At 35.9% G+C, this 24474-nt stretch overlaps 3 protein-coding genes and 1 non-coding gene across 6 annotated transcripts in view; 1 reads left to right on the plus strand and 3 right to left on the minus strand.

Annotated features, from left to right (window-relative positions):
- LOC111790806 overlaps positions 1-15838 on the minus strand; it is a 67844-nt gene extending 52006 nt beyond the window's left edge. The window contains exons 1-14 of the mRNA XM_023671868.1: positions 15631-15838; positions 14803-14884; positions 14251-14354; positions 9569-9664; positions 9426-9473; positions 8574-8624; positions 6313-6416; positions 6054-6171; positions 3122-3223; positions 2775-2975; positions 2322-2479; positions 1952-2110; positions 718-810; positions 259-610 (exon numbers count right to left, since the gene is read on the minus strand). Of these exons, the coding sequence (XP_023527636.1) occupies positions 259-610; positions 718-810; positions 1952-2110; positions 2322-2479; positions 2775-2975; positions 3122-3223; positions 6054-6171; positions 6313-6416; positions 8574-8624; positions 9426-9473; positions 9569-9664; positions 14251-14354; positions 14803-14884; positions 15631-15645 (1683 nt within the window). The 5' untranslated portion in view covers positions 15646-15838. The remainder of the gene's footprint in view (positions 1-258; positions 611-717; positions 811-1951; positions 2111-2321; positions 2480-2774; positions 2976-3121; positions 3224-6053; positions 6172-6312; positions 6417-8573; positions 8625-9425; positions 9474-9568; positions 9665-14250; positions 14355-14802; positions 14885-15630) is intronic.
- Positions 15839-16500: 662 nt separating this feature from the next.
- TRNAP-AGG lies at positions 16501-16572 on the minus strand. The gene has a single exon. It is a non-coding gene; the product is annotated as a tRNA-Pro (tRNA).
- An 87-nt stretch (positions 16573-16659) lies between these two features.
- Positions 16660-19930, plus strand: LOC111790772 (stress-response A/B barrel domain-containing protein HS1). Its single transcript, XM_023671826.1, has 2 exons — positions 16660-16847; positions 19568-19930. Exons 1-2 carry the CDS (start codon positions 16708-16710, stop codon positions 19755-19757), a joined length of 330 nt encoding a protein of 109 aa, XP_023527594.1. The 5' UTR covers positions 16660-16707; the 3' UTR covers positions 19758-19930.
- A 59-nt stretch (positions 19931-19989) lies between these two features.
- Positions 19990-22255, minus strand: LOC111790770 (leghemoglobin reductase). Of its 3 annotated transcripts, XM_023671824.1 has the most exons (3): positions 21763-21861; positions 21556-21667; positions 19990-21373 (listed from the first exon to the last, which is right to left on the minus strand). In XM_023671824.1, exons 2-3 carry the CDS (start codon positions 21580-21582, stop codon positions 20123-20125), a joined length of 1278 nt encoding a protein of 425 aa, XP_023527592.1. In that variant the 5' UTR covers positions 21583-21667; positions 21763-21861; the 3' UTR covers positions 19990-20122. The 3 variants fall into 3 exon arrangements, with proteins under 3 accessions (XP_023527592.1, XP_023527590.1, XP_023527591.1); XM_023671822.1 differs by lacking the exons at positions 21556-21667; positions 21763-21861 and adding an exon at positions 21913-22255; XM_023671823.1 differs by having other exon boundaries at positions 21556-21854.
- Positions 22256-24474: the final 2219 nt, after the last annotated feature.

A 24474-nucleotide genomic window follows, 5' to 3' on the forward strand; every position in this document is an offset into this window, starting at 1 on the left:
TTCACGCTTTACATTGATTTTCTAAAAGTCTACACTTCGTAGTCTTTGTTTTCTTGCACTCTTTCTTTGCATTTCAAATCTCTAACGAAAACTTTTGTTTCTTGTTATTCAAAAAACATTTAAATGTAAAAATTAAACAGCTAGAAGGAAAAAAGAACCCACAGCAACATAAGAGAACAAAATGTTCTCAGATTAGATCCATCGGCAACAATGAAATAAACATTATATCATCTTGAACCAATCAAGATGGGAACAAACCTGAGCAAGTGAACCTTCTGGAGAAGATAAACCATAAAATTTCAGTAACACATCACAGTAGATGCTGCGCTGTTTCATCTTGGTTGACACAGAAAGTTGCTCAAATCTTCCGCAAACAATCTCAGTCTGATTAATGTTAACAATTCTTGCAGCAGCCTGATTAATCGATACTGTAAACAACAGCTGTATCGTGTTCAGCGCATCCTTCCTAGAATGGGATGGTGAGTCCTCATCTTGTTGGTAACTTAGCAACTTATTAATTGCCTGCCATTCCTCTTTAGTCAATTGTTCTACACCTAAAGGTGATCCCTCAGAAGCATCCCCATCAGAAGTGTCTTCAGAGTTTGCACGCCTAATATGATATGAAGACCATAATAAATGATAAGATTAAAAGAATTGTAAATTATAGCATTAGGAAATTGATCTGAACCAAATATAGGTAATAAGATTTTCACAAACCAGCTAAATGAAAACCAGCTACTCTTTCTCAGTCTTTTCTGTTCAGCTGCTTCTTTTGACTTTACAGACTCAACCTTCGCATGTGCAAGTAACCTAAACAAACAATAAGTTGCAACAGGATCAAATTAAGCTTCAGCCACAAGTTTATATTGTTGATTATTTTATTATCATAAGAATCAAGTAACTGATAAGTTTACATGGGCAAGATCCCTCCCAGCTGAATATAGAGCCAAAAGTACTGGCCTGGATTCTCAGTACGGACATGGTAATGCAAGAATAATCCAATTGGATATTTCCATATTATCAAGTATTGGGCTTGCACCTCAAATAATTGTGCCCTAGTGCTGTATCCATTGAAGGGAAGCAGTCAAGGACCTGGACCATCTCTTGTAGTCCTTTAAGTATGCTAGATCAATGTGGAGTGACCTCTTCAGGACTTTTTCTGTCCAATTGACCTGACAGCAGAGCCATGTTGGAGGGGTTTCTTCTCCATCCACTCTTCCAAGAGAAGGGTCGTCTGATGTGGCTAGCTTGTCTTGGTGCGATTGTGTAGGGTCTTCATTTGTAAAAAAACTTCCGTAATTATCCTCCAAGTCTTTATTTGCTTGATTGGAGCCCCTTCTTAGGCTAATCAGGCTTTTCTTAAGTTTTTTTTTATATACTCTCATTGTATTCTTTTATTTTGTCTATCTGAACATTGGGCTTTTAATATATATAAAAAATAAATAAAATAAATAAATAAAATGGCATCAAGGAATCTTCGTTCTTTTTTCTACAAGAAACAATCTTTATTCATCATTGGCATCAAGGAATTCCCAATCCAATCTGTTGAATGCTTTTTATAAATCAAGCTTGAAGACCAAACCTTCCTTTGTATTGGTACAATCTCGCATGCAAGGGAGAGGGAAAGTGATGTACAAGAGTTTGATGGCAGTTTTTTGTATTCATCTTAGTTTTGTAAATTGTTGGGTACTTGGTAATTCCTCTCTAAATTGGGGCTAACCTCATGTATTAGCATACTCCACTGAGTCATAATAAAATATTTGGATAGAAATTCTCGGAAAGTTCTCTTTGTTGTTGTTTAGACTACGAGATTCTATATTTACTTCAACAGTCAAGAAAGCAAGAACACTTTGAATGAATTATTGAACAAACATTCTTAGCAACGTGATCAATGCAAACGAACACTCAGAAGAGTCGGACATATCAATAACGAAAAAAAAAATTTACCTACCTCCATAAAAGAATCACTTTGGAATCAAGGTCCTTCTCAATTTCTCTAATCTCTGCATTACTAGTATTTGACAGTCGTTGCAATGAACCAGCATATAGCTTAATATAGCGTCTACGAAGTTGACAAAGTTGCCGTATTTGCTCCCAAGAAAACCGGTAACTTATTCAGAAGCAATAAAAAGTGTGAGTCAGTAGAAGGCATAAGATTTAACAAGAATATGAAGTTTGCAGGGTTCATTAACAACCAATGGATTGAATCATGCAATCATTCAGCTTATTCCATATTCCTTGGGGCGGGGGATCAGAGTTGAAAATATAAGTTCTTTCATACAAAGCAAAGAGATTTGAATGTGAACCATATAATACATTACCACATTTTATTCTGCTGCAGGCCTGCTTGAACAGCATAGTGCCACCACAGCTTAGGAGCGACCAAAACAGGGACCATCGGCCTCAAATGGGAAACTTCAACATATGTCTTGTATCTTGAAAAAACTTCCAAAAGCTTTATCCAATCGTGATATTGAGCCTATCAATAAATTAGTTAATGTTAAAATTATTTCTTCGCAGAAAATTCTGTACATTTTTGTTAACATTCTTATTTGGGAGGCAAAGAAACAAAATGAAAAGGAGGTACATACGTCAAAGATATGGAAGCAAGGCAAATCATTCTAGCTACCCTACAAATTTTTGGTTTGAACCAAAAACAAGGAAAAAAACAATAAAACGAAGAAAACACCATAAAGAAAAAGAAACGGAGGTAAAGTTCCGTACACATGAAACATATTAGGACAAAATTAACCAAGGAAGAAAAGATCCAATACCTCCGTTATTGTCAAAGACACATCACCCAGAACTAAGGAAGCCTTTTCGTATGGAATCTCAGGATCATCTCTTTCTAGATTTCCAAGGCGATGATATTTTAAGATTCCATTAATGGGCGAAACCAAGTAATTTCGATTCATAGCCCATTTATGCCTTAATCCATGGTCAGCGGTCGGTTCATTTATACCATCTTCAAATATCTGTTAACACTCGGAGAAAATTTTTCTTAAAAGACAATAATGATATTGCTCACCCTGACCAAACAAAACGTCAGGCTTGCTGCAGAAACTAACTAAAGACTGTAAGTCTGACCAGATCACATGGTCATCAAAATTAAAGAACAAACCTCAATCCAATCCTTCGGAGTAAGATCCTCCCATTTCTTGTCCAAACTCCATGGCAAGGTATTTGAATCATGATACATGGCAAGTCTATCAAGTTGCACCAACTGTAATCAAAGAGCATGTACCTTAGAAAAACAATTACAGTTGCAGCAAAAAGCCAATGAAATACTTCAGAAAGAAATGTGCAAAGTGGCAAAAAAAATCAAATTCTCAAAATAAAAAATCTTAGAGCTATAGGGTTTTGTATCCTTGGTTTTTTGTTTTTTTTNTTTTTTTTTTTTTTTCCATCTTTATTTATAAGAAACTCTTATTTATGAAATTTATATAAGAAATGAGGATGAAAAACCCAAGCCAGTAGAGATACAATACACTTCTCCAACTAGACCAAAGAGATGCAAAACTGTAAGAATTAAAAAGAGATGGACAATTTATATCAAGAAATAGCTAAGAAATTATGTCCTCAAAAATTCGGCTGTAAGGTTTGCTCTTTCTCAAAGAAGAGCCTACAATTTATTAAAGAGTCTATCAACACTACAAGCCTTGGTATCATGAAGAATAACAATAATGGAATTATACTGGAGGATGAATCCCCTGATCAAGGCACATTTCCGCCAAGAACCAAGCCCACTAACATTCCAAGAAATAATGATCATTCGTTGACTAGTAACCCACAAGCCAAAGTAGTGGAGGCTGCTTTATCAATTCTCTCAAACCCCTGTTTGATTTCTTGGATGATTTTCTCTTCTTCATTTAGGTGGAATGGACATGATGCAAAGCCCATTTTCCCTTGGAAAAAAAAAAGGCCGAAATTAATCAAGATAAATGGGAAGGATAGTTCTAAGGATAACGATTATTAAGGAAGGTTGATGCTTCGAAAATCATGAAGCCTTTTGGACTTTTGAGGAAGGAAAAATAAGAAAATGACTTCATAACTACGTTGAGAAACTTGAGAAAAAGTAGGGAGGTCCTTCCAAATCTGTTGATATAAATTTTTCTATTTACTTCTCAAGAGTGGCGGAGAAAGTATCATTTATCTTTTGTTGGTATTGGAGGAGAATGTTTAACTTCTTTTCAAGATATTCTATTCTACAAAGAAAAATTTGATGACGAGTCACTTGTAGCTCTCCTCAAGATGTGCAATCCAAGTCTGAAATTTTATCCAGCTCTTCAATGAAAACGGCCAAAATTATCCTTGAAAAAAGCAACACCTTAAAAACTTTAAACATAATGCTTCAACCCAAATTGATATAAACCAAGGCATCAATCATACAAGATAAACTTCAAAAAAGATGTGAAGAAAATATTGTTAAAATTATCACAAGATGTTACAATTCATGCCACATTAAAGAACTTCATTTATTCTTTGATGGATATAAATTTTGGGTGGATGATAATCTAAAATTATGGTGTTTCTTTAATGTATTTTAAGGATTTTATTTACTTTAAGCTTACATTTACATATTGACTAGTTATGGCCATAAAGTACGAGGGTTACAACTCTTGAAATACCTCACGGAAGATCAAGGGTTTTCATTTTGAGGATATATAAAGCTATGTATGATGTCTATGTAAAGGAGACTTGGAAATGTTGTCAAAAGAGCATTTGTGTTTTCATTTAGCCAATGGTCAATTTTCTTTGAAATTCTATATAGTTTAAACTGCATGTTAAGAATCATTCAAGCTTGACATGATCGATCTTGCTCGTGGAGTGATTCGGATCTCAAACAAGTATTCTTGTTTTGAGATATTTGATCAACAAGGTAATCTGGGTCTACTTTCCCTTGGGGTAAAATCAAATTGATACGGGGGTTTTCGCATTTGTGAACTAGGGTTTGCATATCCTACGAGGGTTCTTAGATTCAACTAGCCTAATGCAACTTTGATCAAAGAGTTTTTTTTTTTTTAAGAAACAACTCCATAAAAGTTTCAACTTCATGCTCAATGTTGAAAACCAAACCATCCTGAAATTTGGTCTGCCAGGAGAAATCCAAAGCTGAATTTGAATTTAATGTTGTCATAATACTTCATAAGGGCAGTCTAGAACAATGAAAGGAAAACTAAATAATAACGAGATTAAAATTTCTCTCACATAAACAACGATAAAGGGCAAAACATCATGGGACATGAACACCCAAAATCAAACTTAATGCTATCATAATGCTTCACAATCACTGAATCATACAAATTAAGGAAGCACTTCAGAATGGGAGAAAACCGGTGCAAATAGAAAGCAAACTTAAAAGGACGACTCAATAGATGTGGAAAAAGCAGGAATTGAAGTGAGAAGTTTTTCCTTAAAGAAAATGGACATGTGGTTTCTTCCTATTGTATTCTCCTTAAATGAACGCCAAACTGTGAAACTTCTCTTTCTTTCTTTCTTTCTTTCTATTTCCCAATAAGAAAGAAACAAAAGCACGTTTCATTAAGATTGCTGGAAAAGTACAAAAATACCAGGAGTTAAAAGAAGGTTCTCTAATTGGTGAATAAATCTGTAGTATAATTCCATCAGGATTGTGCTTTCTTGGCCTACAGAGCCATACGATATAAAATACTATCCCAAAATCATTCAATAGAGGTCTCCTCATTGGTAAAGATCTCTGGTTGCGCTCGAGCTGTATGACCTAGCAAATCGCAACCATGGCTAAGAGCCAAAGGTTTTTTTCTGAGTCAAAAAAAAGTCTGATAATCGAATAGGTTGAAGAAAGAGAGCTTATTGAATGATGCCAGACACAATCCATTTTGACTCTGAAGAAGCTCACCCAAAGGCTTTCAGCACACAGACACATGAGAAAAGGATTGTCACATGATGTTTATAAAGGATGCACGAATAAAAAGAAAATTCGTGTATTTTGCATTAACACATGCATACAAGATTGACCTGACTATCATGTGCAACAAAAAAACATTAGCTTCATGATAAGAGGTGAGGCTAACCTTGCGTAGTTTATCAAGAGCACCACTTGCATCAAAAGTTTCATTCCCCTGCTCATCCATGGTAACTGCAGCAAGTTTGGCTAAAGTAACACCCGTGCAGAATGGATATCCTGGATTGCTGCAGATCAAAGTTGTTAAAAAGATGATTCGAAAATAGCGATCCTCGCATCNAAAACTCCACTACTGTGCAGAAATATTAAAATGTATATCAGACGGGTCAAGATCAGGCACAAGTTTATCAGAAATGGAACCAACCAACCTTACAGAATCTTCATATCTGATATGTACATTGCTAATTGAAATCTTAAGGTTTCCAATTATCGTAGAAATTAGAGAACCAAGCCATGAATTTCCACTAGGTGGCTGCAAGACAAAACAGTGATAAACTGAATCATGGTAAACATTATAGGACAGTGAAGACACAACTCCATTTAATAACTTATAAAGTGCCATAACATTTCAATGCTTTCCTATGTATAGAACCATTCCATGGCACTATACATGAATATCCCTGCGCAAGAGAGAGCCCTTGGCAGAAGAAGACACAGGAAAAAGCTTGGTGAGCACACATAAACCGGACAGACACTCAAGGGAAAGTCACACAAAATGATGATTCTAAAACAACTCGCAATTGTTTCATGCATCATTCTTTAAAGGTACAAGCTGCATGGCCAAAAAAGTGCATAAAATGGAAGTTTTCTTCTGACCAACGGGGGCTAAATGTGCATACTCAATGACAGGTTTGTGCTGAATATGAAGGTAAAATTGGAAATGGATTGAATAATTCTTCTTTCTTTCTTTACAAAATTACAAAATTACGAACGTTTATCTTAAATAGAAGAAAGACCTAAAACATAAAAGAAAAACATCCTACCATAATAATGACATTCTAATTGTAGCTAATACAATAAAACAAAAATTAAAGAATAAACCAACACTCCCTGCAAGTTGGTATAAACCAACACTCCATGAAAGTTGGTATAAGCCATTGTCAACTTGTCAAGCAATCTTTTCCTGTGTAAAATGTTTATCAACCTCGACATGTTTTTTCCTATTATAAAGGATTGGGTTGTGAGCTATGGAAATGGCAGTCCTATTGTCACAATAAACATGCATAGGCATCACACCTTAAATGAATTTCAATTCTTCCAATAGTCTTTTTATTAATATACTCTCACAAATGTCATAGGCTAAAGCTTCAGTGTCACTTCTAGCTACCATTTTCTCTTTATCAAGCACACAGAATCAAGGGGAGTTACAATTCTTCTGGTGTACGTAGATAAGATCATTGAGACTAGAGATAATGAAAAAGAAAATATTGAACTTAGGAGGAAATTGATCAAAGAATTTGGGAGGCACAATACTTTCTCCAAATTAAACTATCGTACTCAGCTCGGGGAATCTTCATCTCACAACAAAACTAAATGATGGATTTATTGATAGAAACTGAAAAATTCGGATGTAAACCTACACCAACGCCAATGGATCCACATCAGAAATTGAGAGTCAAAAGAAAACCCTACAGTGAACAAAAAGATGTACCAAAAGCTGATGGGAAGGCTTATATATCTAGTTCACACTAGACCAAACATAGCAGACTTGGTGAGTACCATTAACTAACTTACGAATAACCAATGGGAGTCTCACCTGCACCATGTAGAGTGTTACACTACCTGAAAAAAAAGTTTAGAAAAAGAAATTTTGTTCAAACGGAACAATTATTTTGCATTAGAAGCTTAAACCAATGCGACGTCGGATCAATAATGGATAGAAGATCTACTATGGAGTATTGCACTTTCTTCGGAGGAAATTTAGAGACACTGGAAAAGTAAAAAGTAAAATGTGGTGGCGAGATCATCTGCTGAATCAGAATTTTGAGTTATTGTCAAGGACTATGTAATAAAATTGTACTATGACAACAAATCGACCATCAACATAGCTTAAATCCTATCCACCATGATAGGACAAAATATATTGAAAACGATCAACATTTTGTTAAAGAAAAGTTAGAGAAAGGTAGTATGGATCAGTTATGTGTTGTTACGGCTTCAACTAGTAGATGTGCTAACAAAAGGACTTCATAGCTAATTGTTTCATGAGTTAGTGTTTAAATTGGGAAGGAACGATATATATATTCCACAGCTTGAGGGATGGAATAATCTTCATTTGAGGAGTATGCCTATTTCCTAATTTCTATTGTTTCCCTTTTTGTATTGTTTCCTTTTCTGTGTTGTTTCCTTTTCTCTATAGAATTAGTAGTATAATAAACAGGCCTATGGCCTTCTCTCTATAGAATTAGTAGTATAATAAATAGGCCTATGGCCTTCCCTCTATAGAATCAGTAGTATAATAAATAGGCCTATGGCCTTCTCTTATGAATAATATGAACAATAAGAAAATGCAACAATAACAACCACATTCTAATTACAGCTACTATAATAAAAATAATATTAAAGCATTAATCAACACTTTGTTCCGCTAAATCAACCATGGAAAACGAATATTGAGTTTTAACCATACATTTCCTAGCTTTGACCTTGAGATAGCTTCAAGAGTTGCAGATTCTGCTTCCTGCATGCAGTAAAAAAAAGATCAAACCAAGCACCTTGTTAACAGGTAAACAATTATTTATGGGGGGAATCATTGAAGAGAAGAAATTTGCAAGCAAAACCGAGAAGTTAGAGAAAAAAATCTCAATCTGTTCCCGAAACTTTCTATTAGGAGAAACAACTAAACTTCCTAATTTCCTTCTCCCTTAAACTTCTTCTAGTGGCATCCAAGAATGATACTACCAATACCAACCATTATACGACAACTTGTTTTATTAGGGATTGCATCACAGGAACTAGAAAATTGAAAACGGAAGCTAATCCATGCATCACCCTTTATGGTTTGAAAAAGAAAAAACTTCAATTTTTTAAGGCAGAAGTCTCATATGGGAAGAAAAGATAGACTTCATCAAAAGGAACAACTACTTAGTGTGGTCTTTCTGAACTTAATTGGCAATAGTTCTCCTTTTAATGTATATTTGTTGGAGCTCTTTTAAATGTTTTTCAGCTTGATGATTATTTGGTTAAGCTTGTGTTTTAATTTAGTTGGATAGATTTCAGGCAGGCTGTGAGTGAATTTTGTTCTTTTGAGGGGTTTCTTTGTTTATAATGCATTAATTACGTTGTAATTTGTTGGCAAAGATAACTTTATGCCATGGAGTGAAATTCCGTAGCTAAAAGGAAAAAGTTCATGGATTTAATAAAACCAAAACCTAGGAAGTTCACATAATGCAATATATTGAATGCCAACCAGTCAAAAATAAATAAATGAAAAACGTACAGTTTATGAATGATAACAGATAATTCAGAGAGAAAATTTCACCTCAATTTGTTGAAGTTTGGCTTCAAAAAGTTTTTCCCTATCCTCTTCCTGCAAATAGTTAAACAAGCAACTCCGATTACAAGAAAGGACAAACAGTGAAATCCAATCATAACGATCATTGTTCAAAGTAATAAGCCTCCTACCGTCAAAGTTTGACCAACAAGCGCAGGTTGTGCAAGAACAAAAACTCGGTCAATGAGAACAATAACTGGCTCCTTGCCTAAGCTTTTCCAAGGAACCTAGGTATTCATAATCAAAAGAAAGATACCTTAGAGTTAGAAAAATACAGTCACATTGAAGAATATGACAACTATAGCTTATCTCTCATGCCATAACTTTAGCCACCAAGATTGAAAAGCAAGATGAGCAGAAAACGATCAAACCCTGCCAACAAAGGCATACTTGGGACAAACAACAGCAAGGTAAAAGAAGAAATCTACATGAATCCACAAGCAATCTTGCACAAGGAAGCTCCACGGCACAACAAATTAAGAAAGGAGAGGATGCAACCAAGAATACCGCATCCAAAAGAGGTTTGTAAGATCTAGTTCAAAGAAAGTTTCTAATCCTTATAATCAACCTACTCTTGGAAAGTGCTTTAGGTGCAGAGAGCAGGGACATCTTTCCAACAAATGCCATCATTGGAGAACTTCAGCAATTCAAGAATTGGAAGATGAAAGCTATGGGAAGGCTAGGGCAATTCAAATGAGGTTAAGTATGCTCATGTGGATGAAGATGAACAACTTGTGTTCTTCAAAAGATACTCCCCTTTTAGGACTAGATGTACAATAAATGGGAAAATTTACTATGTAATCATTGATAGTAGAAGTAGTGAGAACATTGTGTCTAAGAAACTTATCGATGCCTTAAAGCTAAAAACTGCACCTCCACTCAAAGTTAGTTGGATAAAAAGGGGGGAAAGCATTAATGAAATTTGCACGATGCCTTTCCCATAGGAAACTCATACAAAGATCTTTTTTCTTTTTTCTTTTTTCTTTTTTTGTGGATAGGAAACAAAAAAATTACTCCCTTGAAGAACAAGGTCCATTAAACCCGATCCATTTCTAGAAAGGGGAAGAGACTAGATCTGAAATTCTATCAAATTTTGTCAAAGAGGAAACCATTTGGAGAAGTAAAAATAAATGGTTATCTGAAGGAGATGTCACCTCTAATTTTTTCCATCATCTTATGGCAGCCAAGAGAAAAGAGAACGCTATTGTTGAGATACTTGCTAGTCTGGGTTCAAGTTTTTTACCAGATAGGAAGATTTAGGATGAATACATTTTGTTCTATAGGGGCTCATACCCAAAGAACACAGCAAACATTGATTGGAGACCTATTTCGATAGAACTGAGCAACGTGAAACTCCCCTTTATTGAAGAAGAGATCCTCTTTGCTGTTATGAACAGAGTACTAACAAAATCCCCAGGGCCAGATGCATACATTGCTGAATTAAAAAGAAAGAAAGAAAAAAAAAAAAACTTGGAACATTCTCAGGAAGATGTCAAGAGGGTGTTTGAAATTTTTTTTTAAAATGCTATCATCATAGCCAACGTCAATGAGACTTATATTTGTCTTATCCCCAAGAAGATAGATGTCATTGCAGTTGGTGATTTTAGACCGATTATTCTTACTACTTGTTTATACAAGATTATTGCTCGGGTACTCTCAAAATGTCTTAAGAAAGTGCTCCCTCATACTATATCGGTGTACCAATCTGCTTTTCTGTCAACAAAAAAATTATGGACGCATCACTCATTATAGAGAATAGAGAAGTTCATGGATGAAATGCAATCCTTTATCTATCTTCTCCACTTATGGCCAAAACCTAAAACTGAGATCCAAATGACCTTCTTGAAAGCTTTCTCAATATCAAGCTTAGTGACAATCCTTGATTCTGTTTGTGAATCCTTGTTTCTGTTTGCGAACTCGTGTTGTCTAACTCTGCAAATTCGGAGCCCCCAACATGCATCACCCCAAGTACGTAGATTTTCGGATTTTCTCAAGTAATACTTGTAAGACATGCTAACATGCGAGCATACCTTGCCTTAGATGGTTAGAATATGCATGATTAGGACTTTAGGAGGGTCATTTTGGATGAGAATGCATTACCAGTATGAAAAATTACGAAAATGCCCCTAGGATGAGATTTCTATAATGCATGATATTTAAATGCTTTCTGCTATGCTAGAAAGGAGGACGGGATGTTGTGATCTGTACTCCGAGTGATTGACGGACGTTATCTCCTCGTTGAGATTACATGAATGTTTAGATAATGTATATCATGCTTTAGGTGATTGATAGGATGTTCTCCCTGACGAAGCATGCATGTAAATGTAAATGTAGGATAGCTCGAGGTGATTGAGTGATAATTGTGTGTTCTCTCGATAAAGCATAGTTATCTGCATTGAGTTAAGATTAGGGCGCTAGAGTTAGGTTGGTTAAATGATGACCTAAGTCAAGATGCCTCTAGTAGACCAAGCACCTTGGGATCGTGAGTGGGGATCAAGGATCTAGGCCCTAGTGCTCCCAGACCAAGAAAACTCAAGGAGTTAGTACAGAGAGTCTTGGAGTAAAGAGTTCACATTTTAAGTCATCTAGACACCCTAGAAACCTAGTACACCTCCATATCACCCATAAGTGACTAAGGTAGCTCTCCAAGCCGCTAGCAATGTGATCAGAGTACCCGGATGGCATTATCAACGTCCTAGGTCAGATCCAATAGCACCCCCTTGCCAAGCAATAGGTCCACAGGAGTAGAAGCCTCGAGCTAGGCCTAGGTCAATAAGGGTAGTGCGTCGATGCGACTAGGTGCCACTATCGTGAGTGAAAATGGTCAAGTCTCTTAAACAGAGCCTTTGTGTTGTAAACCCATTCTGAGAGGGTGCAAGAGACCACACATGTAAACGTAGTAGTTGACCATCACATGGGGTCACTTCCCCAGACCTAGAGTGACTCGATGGCTTTGTGGACCTTTCTGCCAATTGACCTTACATAGATGATGTTCAGATTAGTAGATATTATACTGTCCTAACATATTTATCGAGGTAGCACATGGGGGTCGCTCCCCCATATTTAAGAGTGATTTGATGGCACTGTGGAAGGGTCCGTCAATTGACCTTCCACTCATGATGTTTAGATCAGTACATGTCAAACTATCCTACCATATTTTATTGAGGCAGCACCTCAACCCAAGATGTCGATCATTCATTGCCTAAGAAAGGCAAGCTACCTAAGTCAAAGTATAGAAAGAACAAGTAACTTGCATAGACCCCAAAGGGTAAGAATCAAACCTGAATTGCTTCGAGCTCTAAGGCCTCCCCTGAAGCTGAGATAGCTATAAAGATTAGGCCCGAACTTCCTAAAGCCCAAAGAGAACTTGTGGTAATCCACTAGAATAAGGTTTCAATAAGAGTCTATAAATAGGTTGCTTACTGAGTATTTTTATATTCACCCCATTCTTCCTTCTTCTTTTTTTCGAGTGACTGCTGACCACTGATAGAGATGGGGGAGTGTCCGAGAGTTGTACGGTCATAGAGGGGTCATCCCGGAGCGTCGGTCTTGTCTAAGTATTTTGGGTCTTTTTGTTAGGTCAACAATGGGAATGTGATAATCAAACTATTCATAAGGGGTGGGACAACACCTATGAATTCACTTGGATGGGCAAAAAGTTTATCCCATTATCTTTGGACAAAACCGTGGGGGAAAAGATTCATAAAGAACCAACTCTTTACCATTTGCACAAACAAATACTTAATCCAAAACAAAGAAGATTTAGTCTTGGCTTTAGTTTTCAAAAATTCCTTCACAGAGTTATCCCATCAGAATGCTCTTCCCCCACCCTTAACCCACCTGAAGCTCAACTCTTAGAAGAATCTCCCATCCTAACCAATATGCCAAATTCTTTACCACCTCTTAGAACCATCCAACACCAAATTAACCTCCTTCCCACTAGTAGCTTACCTCACTCTCCACATTATGAGCCATCCAAACCACAGTAGAAACCAGATAACAAACAAACCAAAAGCTTGCTAAGGAAACCAACAGCATCCAACTTGAACCTCGAACAATCTAAATCCAGGAGGCTCTTTGGCACTTCATTCTTAAACAACACACCAAGGAACAAACATCATCAAGGGAAATTGTCATTTGGATAAAGGGTGCAATGGAGCCTATTCTTAAACTACCTTCCATCACTTTAGAGCATTCCCCTCCCATGGATGATGGGTCTTCTTCTTAAAAGTAGTGATGAAGCTTGAAATAGGTTAGTCAATTTGCTAAGATGGGCTTGGGTTAGATTTTTTGGATATCTTTTCAACATACTCCAAAAGCTATTACAAAATCAAGAAGTAAATCTCCAATTTTTAGCGACATAATTAACCCAAAATTGCACACCCCCACCCCCAAAAATAAGACCCAAAATTTATGGGAAATGAAAAGAATAACTTCAAGAATTTTGCAGAGAACTTTCCGCAGTTCTTAATTGAAATGTCACAAAATAAATTTTAAGAGAACGTAAGGAAGAATGCTTGAAAAAAATTCCACATTTTCACACTACTTGTGTGTACATAGAGACAAATGAACCGAAGTCCACAAAAATACTCTTGTCCATCATTTTTATCAAATGTTTATTTCAAATGCATGTGTTTTAAATCAACTAAATAGTGCAAAAGGTTAAGAAAGACATATCCAGCAAATCATCTAGGTAAGTGAATAAAAAGAATAAAAAAAGGCTTTTTTTTCATCATTGGCAACAGACTAAAACAACGAAGGGATTAAAAACTCGTAAACCGTCTAACCAACACCTTGAAACAATATTCTCTACCTTTAATGTTACTGTACCAACAAAGCCAGCTTTAACGGTGACTGGAAGCCTTAGTGAATTGAGTGCCTCGGTCTTTAACTTCAAATCTTTGAGGACAACATCACCTAAAGAACAATTTAAGGAATGCTTCAAACAGAAGACACACAGCCAAGTGATGTATTATCATTTATGAAATGAGGTGATACAAAAATAGCATGAGACTTAGCAGCTCGTTTCAAATGTACAAAAATAACAAACTGCAAAATAGATAACAAGTCACAACATTTCATGTGTCACGTTAAAGAACCACATGATGTACCATTTTTAAAAAAATACAAATGTGCTCGTGTATTTAAAAATACATCATTTTATCATGCAAATGAGCAAAAATTCTGATTACGAAGCTATAAAATATTTTTCGCATTGTCATATGAACTTTCTGGTCATTCATTTACTGGCAAATAATAGATGCTCAATGTTTCTTATCCAAAAAAAAAACAAATAATACAAATGATAGATGCTTTGGCATAACAAAACCAAGCATGTTAATAAGTGAACAATTGGTCAACAAACCTTTCCAGACACTTATTCTTAAAGCCTCTAACGAGAGTCCTTGGACATATTCCCCCAAATATTTTCTAATCAAATGCAAAACCTACAAAGAAAAATTGTGGCAACAGCTGAAGCATGAGAACATTATATAAAACATTGATAGCAAGGCATAATAATTATAAAAACCACGTCAGTAACCTAGTGGCTAGAACAAAGAGTTTAGATCAGACTATATCAAAAATAGACAATAAAGACAAGCAGTACATTGTTGATGTATAGTGGCAAGTTTAGTAATTAACAATGAATTAAACGTTGGTTTTCTTCACCCAAAGAAAAATGGACCAACCCATTTGTTTATCAGTTAACCTTCCGTTTTTTCCTGGCAATCTCGTCCTCACAGGCATTGCGACACCTCCTACCACGTCCAATAACTTAAGAGGCAGCTTTTGTCCTACATGACCAGGATCATATAATAGACGGCGACTATAACAGTTTCAGAACCCCCCGACCGACCCAAAATATTGAATAGCGATATGTAATACTCGATAAAGACCATCCATTCACGTCAAATGGGAAAGTATAGCAATTCAGAACTCTTGGAGCACCAATATGATCGTGATCATAGGAAAGTAATCAACTACACAATTAAAAAATGGCAAAAAGAAAAGCATGCCTAAAAGGCTAAAGAGTTCAAATAGTACGCATTCAATATCGAACTCTCCAAAATGTATAATCTAAGTCGCCTATAAGAGAGATAAAACCAGTTTATGTTCAATATCGAACTCAGCTAATGTGTAATCTAATAGACTGAAAAAGAAGAGAAAAAAAAAACCCGATCAAAAGCCTTACGTGAGCTTCGAACATGATGGAAACGGGAATAAATCCTTATTGCAACGAGCTTGTTCCCCTCTTAATTCCCAATCAACGACGAGCAAGCGACGATTGGCATCCGAATAACACCATTGAATGGCGCTAGATTTACAGAGATAGTACGAACACGAATTCGAAGCCCTTGTATGTATCACCCGCGAACAGAGAGAGCAGAATATGCGGGCGGTTTCCTTTTATAACTAAAAACAAATGTGAAATTAAGGACAGTTCTCGAGCTTTATAGTTGCCGGTCAAACTCGATCGTGACCGTCGGTTGAAGCAAATGAGATTTCGGACGGTCCAGATGTTACCGATCTCTCTCTTGCCTGCATAAAGTTTTCTTCATTTCCTTATTACCCGAAATTTGTGCACCCACATGAGAAGTCTTCTTGGAATGGTAAATTTTGGTTACCTTCTCATTTCCCTTTCCTTATTTCTCCTTTAAAAACTTAATTAATTAATTAATTAAATTCAAAATTAATCCTTTTTATTTCTTCTAAAATTACAAACTAATTTTTACCAAGATTAAAAAAATAGTAACTTTGTCTGGCAAGTGTTTGATGGGTTAGAACGAGTGTCCCACAATCGTTATCTCACTATCGCAAAGTGTGATTGTAATCGTATACTCACATTTGCACGTATTGCTACATTTTAGCTATAATATATTATAAACAATAAAGCGGGACCCTATGATAGTTATGGAAGATTAAAAAGCTCAAGGCCAATAATTACAATATATGTCGGGAAAGGGACCAAACTATGAAGGATCAAATAATTGAAGTCTTTGACTACTAAAACCTTTAAAATATAAATATTAAACCATTACAAATAAAAAATAATAATAATTGCGGGGCATTCCGAGAATTGAACTCGGGACCTCTCGCACCCTAAGCGAGAATCATACCACTAGACCAAATGCCCTTATTGCTTTGAAAAGCTAGTTTTAAAATTTTAATTTATGTTTAATTCAAAAGTCCTATTGCTTAATAACTTGTACTCTTAGACTTTAATCCATTGTTTTCTTTTCTCGGAAAGTGCCCTAACTGGTTTGAAGTGATGGAGGAACCGAAAGGCATTGTGAAGCACATTTTGCTGGCGAAATTCAAAGATGGAATCCCAGAGGAACAAATCGACCAACTCATCAAGGGATATGCCAATCTCGTCAATCTCATTGAACCTATGAAGGCTTTCCAGTGGTAATTTTCTCAACTCGGCAATTCTAATGCGTTTTATCATCAATTATCATTCGAGATATTGTTGCTAATTCGTGCATCGCCCCTTGCTGGCTTTTGTTTTTGTCATTTTCGATGTCTTAGATGCCGTCATCTTGATTACGATTGTATGTTGAAAGTTGAATAGTTTTGGATGGATAGGTTGATTGGGTTGGGGTTTTTGCATCCCTAATTTTAGGTCCAGATTCTAGATTCCTGAAGCGCTGAGTAAATGATGCGAACTGGATGTGGGCCATTATAGTTATTATTCTAGATTCATTGGTTTCTGAACAAATTTTAGCACACTATAGTTAGTCTCTATGGCTGAATCTACAGCCAGCTGATGTGGGGCATGACAGAAATCTTTATTCTCATTCCTTTCCTCTCCATCTACCACATACTTTCAAAGTTTGGTAAATCTAGAAAGTAAGACGAGAGAATGAAGTGGCGAAGTTAACTCACTCATGGCTTTATGCACCAACAGCATTCATGCACTATTCTCCCAAGAAAAAACTTTACCTTTTTAGGGTGATTTACTATTCATACGTGGGATTTATTGCTTCGACTTTTTTTCTCTATGTCTATCATCAAAGATTTTGTAGAGAAGACTCCATTAGCAAGGAAGCCATGTTAATGAGTTTGCTTCATTTAACAATACGGCTGGGACAAGGTCGAGACTCAATTCTGCCCATTTCGTAACTTCATTATCCTTTAGATTTCTATCAAGCTTTAGTTTCTAGAATTTGTTGACGTCATTTCACGTTCCTTTGGTCGTGACTCTTTTGCTATGAGAGAAACTATATAAAAGTGGATACTATTGGGTTAGCGTGGTGTTTTCAATCCATGGGTTAGTCCAAAATGATGTGCCTCGTCCATTACCCACCCTATGGAGAATTCAGTTGGTGATGAGGTTTTGATATTTTTTTTTATGTACTTCCATGACCTCTTTGCAGAAGATAGAGGTGGTCGATTTTTATATGATGTAGGAGTGTATTTATCCTTTATAAGTTTTCTCCACAAAGGGTTTTCCTTGCGATGATATCTCCATATTCATTTTGCGAGGGGAGTTTTGTTTTTCTTTATTGAAAATAGACCAGAGTCCTCTTTTTTCTGTTAGGAGATTTATGATATTCCATCGAACAAGGTGTGGTTCACCTTTCTACCGATAGTTTTTGAATAATCTTTCTATATATGTGGTTGTAGGATATTTAGATTACCTAGTATCTAGTGAATTTAGATTACCTATCAATTTAGATTTAGTCGATATTTCCCTATAAAGAGACACGTACTTCTCTGAAAATTAATAATAAAAAAACAACAGCCTAATTTAGACTTGTAACATGGTATCAGTGAATAGAACTAAACCCTAATTCAATCAGTGAAGCCTTTATCAGTGCCGATCATTCATTGTGATCAAGTTTCGTTTGAAGCCGTGACCAATTTTCATTTAGATCGTGAAAAAAGAAAAAAGCTCTCTGATGTGGATCTACTTTTACATACTACCTAAAATCCACCATGCAAGCTTTTTTTTTTTTTTTTTTTCACTCCAAAAGCGTTCTATCGTTCCGCAAGTTATCCATCTGCCCACCGAGAGATATTGAAGTCATTCTTCTTATGAAATTGTTGAAATGTCTCATTCTTCTAGTGACTTTTCCTCTAGTCTTTTCATGTACCCACCGAGATATTAAGTCGCCAATCAAAAGCCAATTTCTCTATGCAAAGCCAAGTTCTCTAATCAAAAGCCAATTCTTTGTAAACCTTGGAGTTTGTTTGTAGAATGGTTTGAGAACAACTCTATTTTTTAGCAAAATCTAGTGAAATATGTTTATATAGTTATATCTTTCAAAGATGATTAAAAAAAAAAAAAAAAAGAATATTGGAACACTTGGGATTAAGATAGATATTATGATTTAGGAATCCATGAACATAACTCAACTACAAGTAAAATATAGCGATACTTACGACAATTCAATAATCCAATGCTAATTTTCTATTTACCCAAACATTACATGAAAATAAAAAAAGATTGAATAGAAAATGTTATTTTTGCTGTATGTTTTCATCTGTTGCATTCTTTCACATAGGATTTACTTTTAGAATAAATAAGTTGGTCTTTCTATTAAGATAACAAACTTTTGAGGGATGATTTCAATATTCATAATAGCATTATGGTTTTTGTGTGCAAGCTCTCCAAGTTTTTGAAGATATTGAAAATTATTTGTTCTTTCGATGCTTATAGTCATGGCTAAATTTTTATGTGGTATTTGTTGTTTTGTATTGTTTCTTCTTTTTTTTCTTTCTTTGAATGGTCCCATACACAAAATTTTCATGCGTTGTCTCTGCACCCCTGCCTCCTTTATCACTGAGCGGTCATTTAGGGGTCTTAACTGGTGATTCGGACTGTTTCCCTCTCGATGATGAAGCTTAGCTGGTGATCCGGACCGTTTCCCTCTCGATGATGAAGCTTATCCCCTATCGTCTCACTGGTTGACCTTAACCCATGTTATTTTGAGATCATATCTAGTATTCAGAGTTTGCCTCGATTTGATACCGCTCTTGCGGCCCGCACCGAAACAGTGCTTTCCTTATGTTCGTCAATAGTATATTGAAACTTTATGCATTTGTTTATCTACTTGCATACATATAAGTTTAGCTTTGATGTTCATCAATGACCTTCAGCATTTCTTTTATCTTCTACATGACAGCGGCAAGGATGTTAGCATTGAAAATCTACACCAAGGTTTCACTCACGTCTTTGAATCCACATTTGAGAGTACAGAAGGCATAGCAGAATACGTATCTCATCCAGCGCATGTGGAATTCGCAAATTTGTTCCTTGCATCCTTGGACAAAGTTGTCGTCATCGACTACAAAGCGACCATAATTCATAGCTAATTTGGAGCCTAAAATTATGGCTGCTTTATACTGTCTTGTGGCATAAATAAATGTAAGCCCTTTTTCCACCATAATCTTAGATGATGGTTCTACTTGAAGGCTTTGTTATTATCAATTTATTTGTATACACTGTTCTGTTGCTTGGTTATCAAAGTGATTGCTTGGGTTTCTAATCATTGTGTTCTAATTCGCGTTTCGCAACTTAAGCATTTCATGTTATTTGAAACTCGGGTATAAAAAGTACAACATTATTGTAACCATTCCAAAATGTAAGCTGAAAAACAGCAAATCTGTATTCGAAACACTTCGAACCCTTCAATGAAGAGAGTGATAAGGAAAAAAAATGGAAGAACGCTTGAATTGGCTTATATATGAATTGGCTTGTCGTATGTTGCCATAGCAGCCTCCTTCAGTGCCTCGCTCATTGTGGGATGCGCATGGCAAACGCGGGCTATGTCCTCACTTGAAGCGTCATATTGTAAAGCGATGGCTGCCTCGTGGATCAGCTCCCCTGCATTGGGAGCCATTATATGCACTCCTAATATCTTGTCTGTTTCCTTTTCAGCCAATATCTTCACAATACCTTCAGCATCATCAATTGCCTTGGCTCGACTATTTGCCAAGAATGGGAACTTCCCGACACGATAAGCAACCCCGAGTGCCTTCACCTGCTCCTCCGTCTTCCCGACAGAGGCGACCTCAGGGTGTGTATATACAACACCAGGGACCTTGTCATAGTCCACATGACCTGTCTTACCAGCCAAAAACTCTACGCAAGCAACACCGTCTTCTTCGGCTTTATGAGCTAACATCGGCCCAGGAATTATGTCCCCAATAGCATAGATTCCAGGCACATTTGTGGCAAATCTATCATTTACTAAAATTCGACCTATCTTATCCGTTTCCACTCCTACCTTCTCGAGTCCAAGTCCAGAAGTGAACGGAGTTCTACCAGCAGACACAAGAACAACATCAGCCTCGAGAGTGGTTCGGTCTCCACCGGCTGCTGGCTCAAGGGTCAGCTTTACACCATCTCCGGATGTGTCAACTCCTACCACCTTAGTTTTGAGCATGAATTTCATTCCTTGCTTCTCTAGAGAGCGCTGGAATTGCTTGCGAACTTCTGCATCCATGGTGGGGACAATATCAGGAGCAAACTCAACAACAGTTATCTCGGAGCCAAGTCGTCCCCACACCGAACCCATCTCTAGGCCAATGTAGCCAGCGCCAATGACTACAAGCTTTTTGGGAATTTCAGACAAAGCTAAAGCTCCAGTAGATGAAATAATTCTCTTCTCATCAATGGTGATCCCAGGCAAGGACTTGACATCAGAACCAGTAGCAATTATAATGTTCTTTCCTTTCACAATCGTGTTTCCCCCGTCGATCGTGTCAACAGAAACTTCAGAAGGGGAGATTAGCTTTCCATAACCTTTGACATAGTTCACTTTATTCTTCTTAAACAAGCCTTCAATACCCCGCGTCAGATTAGCAACTGCTGTATCTTTCTGTGCCATCATGGCAGGCAAATCAACCTCAACAGAAGAAAACTTCACGCCATGGTTTGCAAATGCATGTTTAGCTTCATGATACATGTGAGAGGAATGAAGAAGAGCCTGAAATTATTCAAACAAACAGAAATCCATATGTAAGAGGCTTGAACTAGCATCTTATGATCAAAACATTGAAGCAACAGGAGTTGTTAGCGGTGAGCAATACGAGAAGCCATTAACGGGTAATCAACATTATTTGATTCAAAACTCCATAAATTTCATAGCAAAGTTCAATCAGTCAATACCATAAAACACACGAGAAATTCAATCATTTCTTTGCCCTTGGTTAGGAAAAAAGTTGCATCAGATTTCCTTGAGGAAAAATAGTCGATTATACTGCACCGCAGAAGTTCAAATCTGAAATCCAACCATGGTGAAGAAAAAACTGAGATTCTCAGCAATCCAGCAATCATATTAGGTCAGTTGACAAAACAACATTGTTAAAGACAGACCTGAACAAACAATAAGAGATCACTCCAACACCACATCTAATGGCGAACCGAAAATTTCAACATCACTACAGAGAGAAGACGCAAAGAGAGAGGAAAGAGTTGAGCAAAAAAAAAAAAAAAAAAAAAAAATCTCGAAAGCAAGCAAATCACCTTGGACGGTATGCAACCGACATTGAGACAAGTACCACCAAGAGTCCCACGCTTCTCGATGCAGGTGGTCTTGAGGCCAAGCTGAGCAGCCTTGATAGCCGCAACATAGCCTCCAGGGCCGCCGCCGATGATAACTACGTCATTCTCATCAGATCCCGATGAAGCGAAGCACCTGGAGAAGGTGAACTTGAGAACATCCATTGAAGATGAATGGGAAGCATTTCTGGAGAAGAAGAAGGCCTTCCGTCGTGCAAAGCTCGCCATAGCCATGGTTGAATTGGAAGTCGATCAAAAGAAACCCCAACAGAGCCTTCCCTCGTCTTTTATTTTTCTTTTTCCTAAATAAAATAAGACCGAATTAATAAAAATATATCGAATCTTTTTATTCAATAATTCTTTTATAAATAAAGCCATGAAAAATCAGCATGAAGTATTTGGGCCGATAAAGCATTTGGGCCCTTCTTTTGGGCCTGGGCCCTTCTTTATTTTGGGCCTGAGCCTGGCCTTTTATTTTAATTTAAATTTTAAATATAAAAAATGGTTAATCTAATTTCTTGAGCAAGTCATAGCTAAATTGGGTTGGGTCATATACCTTGCATCATCAAGACTGGGACGATCTCCACCGAAATTCAATATTTCACCCCGGAAGTTCTATTGTGGAGGGTCTGCCGTTCTTTTAAGGTCCCAAGAGAAATTATATACAAAATAAAATATTTGTTAGTTGATTTAATGACCAATGTAGAAAAAATCTCGAGAAAGTGAAAGAACAAGAGAGCAATAAAACGAGAGTAAAAAAACCTCACACGAATACGCATTTTAATTAAACTAATATCTGTGTTATTCATTTATAAAAGAATTACGACTCATATGAAATCCTAGTAAAAGAGCTTAAACTAAAAATCGTATGCTTAGAAGGAGTCGCCATACAGCAACTAACCACTACAATCAGGTCAAAACCCGATAATCGTATTATGATTATGGAAACAAAGCTACAATATTAGACACATCATCAAAGGGAAATTCAATTCGCGATTCCAGTTTTACCTTGAACTAACAACTAATCAAAAGAATTATGACCCGAATGAAATCATAATAAAAGAGCATAAACTAAAAATCGTATGCTTAGAAGGAGTCATCATACAGCAACTAACCACTACAATCAGGTCAAAACCCGATAATCGTATTATGATTATCGAAACAAAGCTACAATATTAGACACATCATCACGATTCTAGTTTCACCCCGAACTAACAACTAATCAAAGCCATAATTCTCGCAAACGAGACGGAGTGGATTAAAAAAAAAAAAAAACATTAAGAAGACAAAGAAACATGTTTGAAAGATGGTTCAAAATTTGATGATGGAAAGACAAAGGATAATTTAAAACATAAATTATTATGAATGGGAGACAAGGGGACAATCATAAAATTACAAATTGTGAGTGAACGGGCAGGCAGCGGGCAGACATTAAGCGAGAAAAATAATAATTACGTGTGAACCTTCATTATATTTATTTATTTAATTATGGTTTTAAATTATTATTATTATTATTATATATTTTTTTTAGCGTTTGTTCTTATCCAAATATTTTATTTACATTAAAATCATCAAATTAATTATTATTATTTTTGAAGCATCGACAGAAACAGAAATATTTGACCTTTACAACTTGAGAAAATAAGTACACGTCAATTACAGCTAAACTATACTCTATTGTTCGAGGCGTATGAACCTCCTAGTTAGACTCGTGTACATACTTCCTAGACATGACCTCGTGTAATGTTATAATCTACGCGTCCGTCAGTAATATACTAGAGAAGTAATACATACTCGTGTTATATACAACATGCACGTAATACTTCTTTACTTCTAATAACATAAGTAAACATATATGTATTTGTGGTAATTTATTCATGTTACATCACGGTGTCTCATATGATATAACATGAGCATGTTACATCCGTCACTTAATTTTCTTAAAATACACCGTGCTAAATATTATAAATGGTTCAAAACATTAGTTATACTAATATTTTCTGACTTCATTGAGTCGAAAACGTTTCTAGAACGTCTCAAAATGGTCGAGATCCAACTAAAATCAAGTCGATTAAATTATAATATTTTTAACATAATATTTAATTTTAATTATATATATTATTTTTTAGTTAGGATCGAAATAATGGTGATATGACACTTAAATGCATAAAATTTAGACAATGTATGTCAATTTTTCTTATCTTCGAAGTCATTTCATTCCATTTTTGGGTAATTTAAATAAACCCACTTTCCCAAAAATGAAATTAATTAATTAAAAGTGAAATAATTTACAAACAATTATCTTATTATTTACTTAAATGTGATGTAAAAAAAAAAATTAATTAATTTCAGGCGATTTTAAATAGGATTAAGTAAGTTAGTAAATTTTTTTACTTTATTTCAGATCTGTAATAAATTTCAATCAAGACGTCAAATGTTCTGATGTTTCACTTAAAAATATAATATTATTTTTTTTGTTAAAAAAATTAAATCTATCTTATAATAACTTTAGACGTGTATTACCAC

This window comes from Cucurbita pepo, chromosome LG03 (genome assembly GCF_002806865.2).
Source record: "Cucurbita pepo subsp. pepo cultivar mu-cu-16 chromosome LG03, ASM280686v2, whole genome shotgun sequence".
In the NCBI taxonomy this organism is placed as follows: Eukaryota; Viridiplantae; Streptophyta; class Magnoliopsida; order Cucurbitales; family Cucurbitaceae; genus Cucurbita; species Cucurbita pepo.

Coding starts and splice junctions, on each gene's coding strand:
- LOC111790772 (XM_023671826.1), top strand. CDS start 16,708: ATGGAGGAACCGAAAGGCATTGTGAAGCACATTTTGCTGGCGAAATTC. Junction 16,848..19,567: donor CCTATGAAGGCTTTCCAGTG/GTAATTTTCTCA, acceptor TCTACATGACAG/CGGCAAGGATGTTAGCATTG.
- LOC111790770 (XM_023671822.1), bottom strand. CDS start 22,182: ATGGCTATGGCGAGCTTTGCACGACGGAAGGCCTTCTTCTTCTCCAGA. Junction 21,374..21,912: donor TCGGTTGCATACCGTCCAAG/GTGATTTGCTTG, acceptor GAATAATTTCAG/GCTCTTCTTCATTCCTCTCA.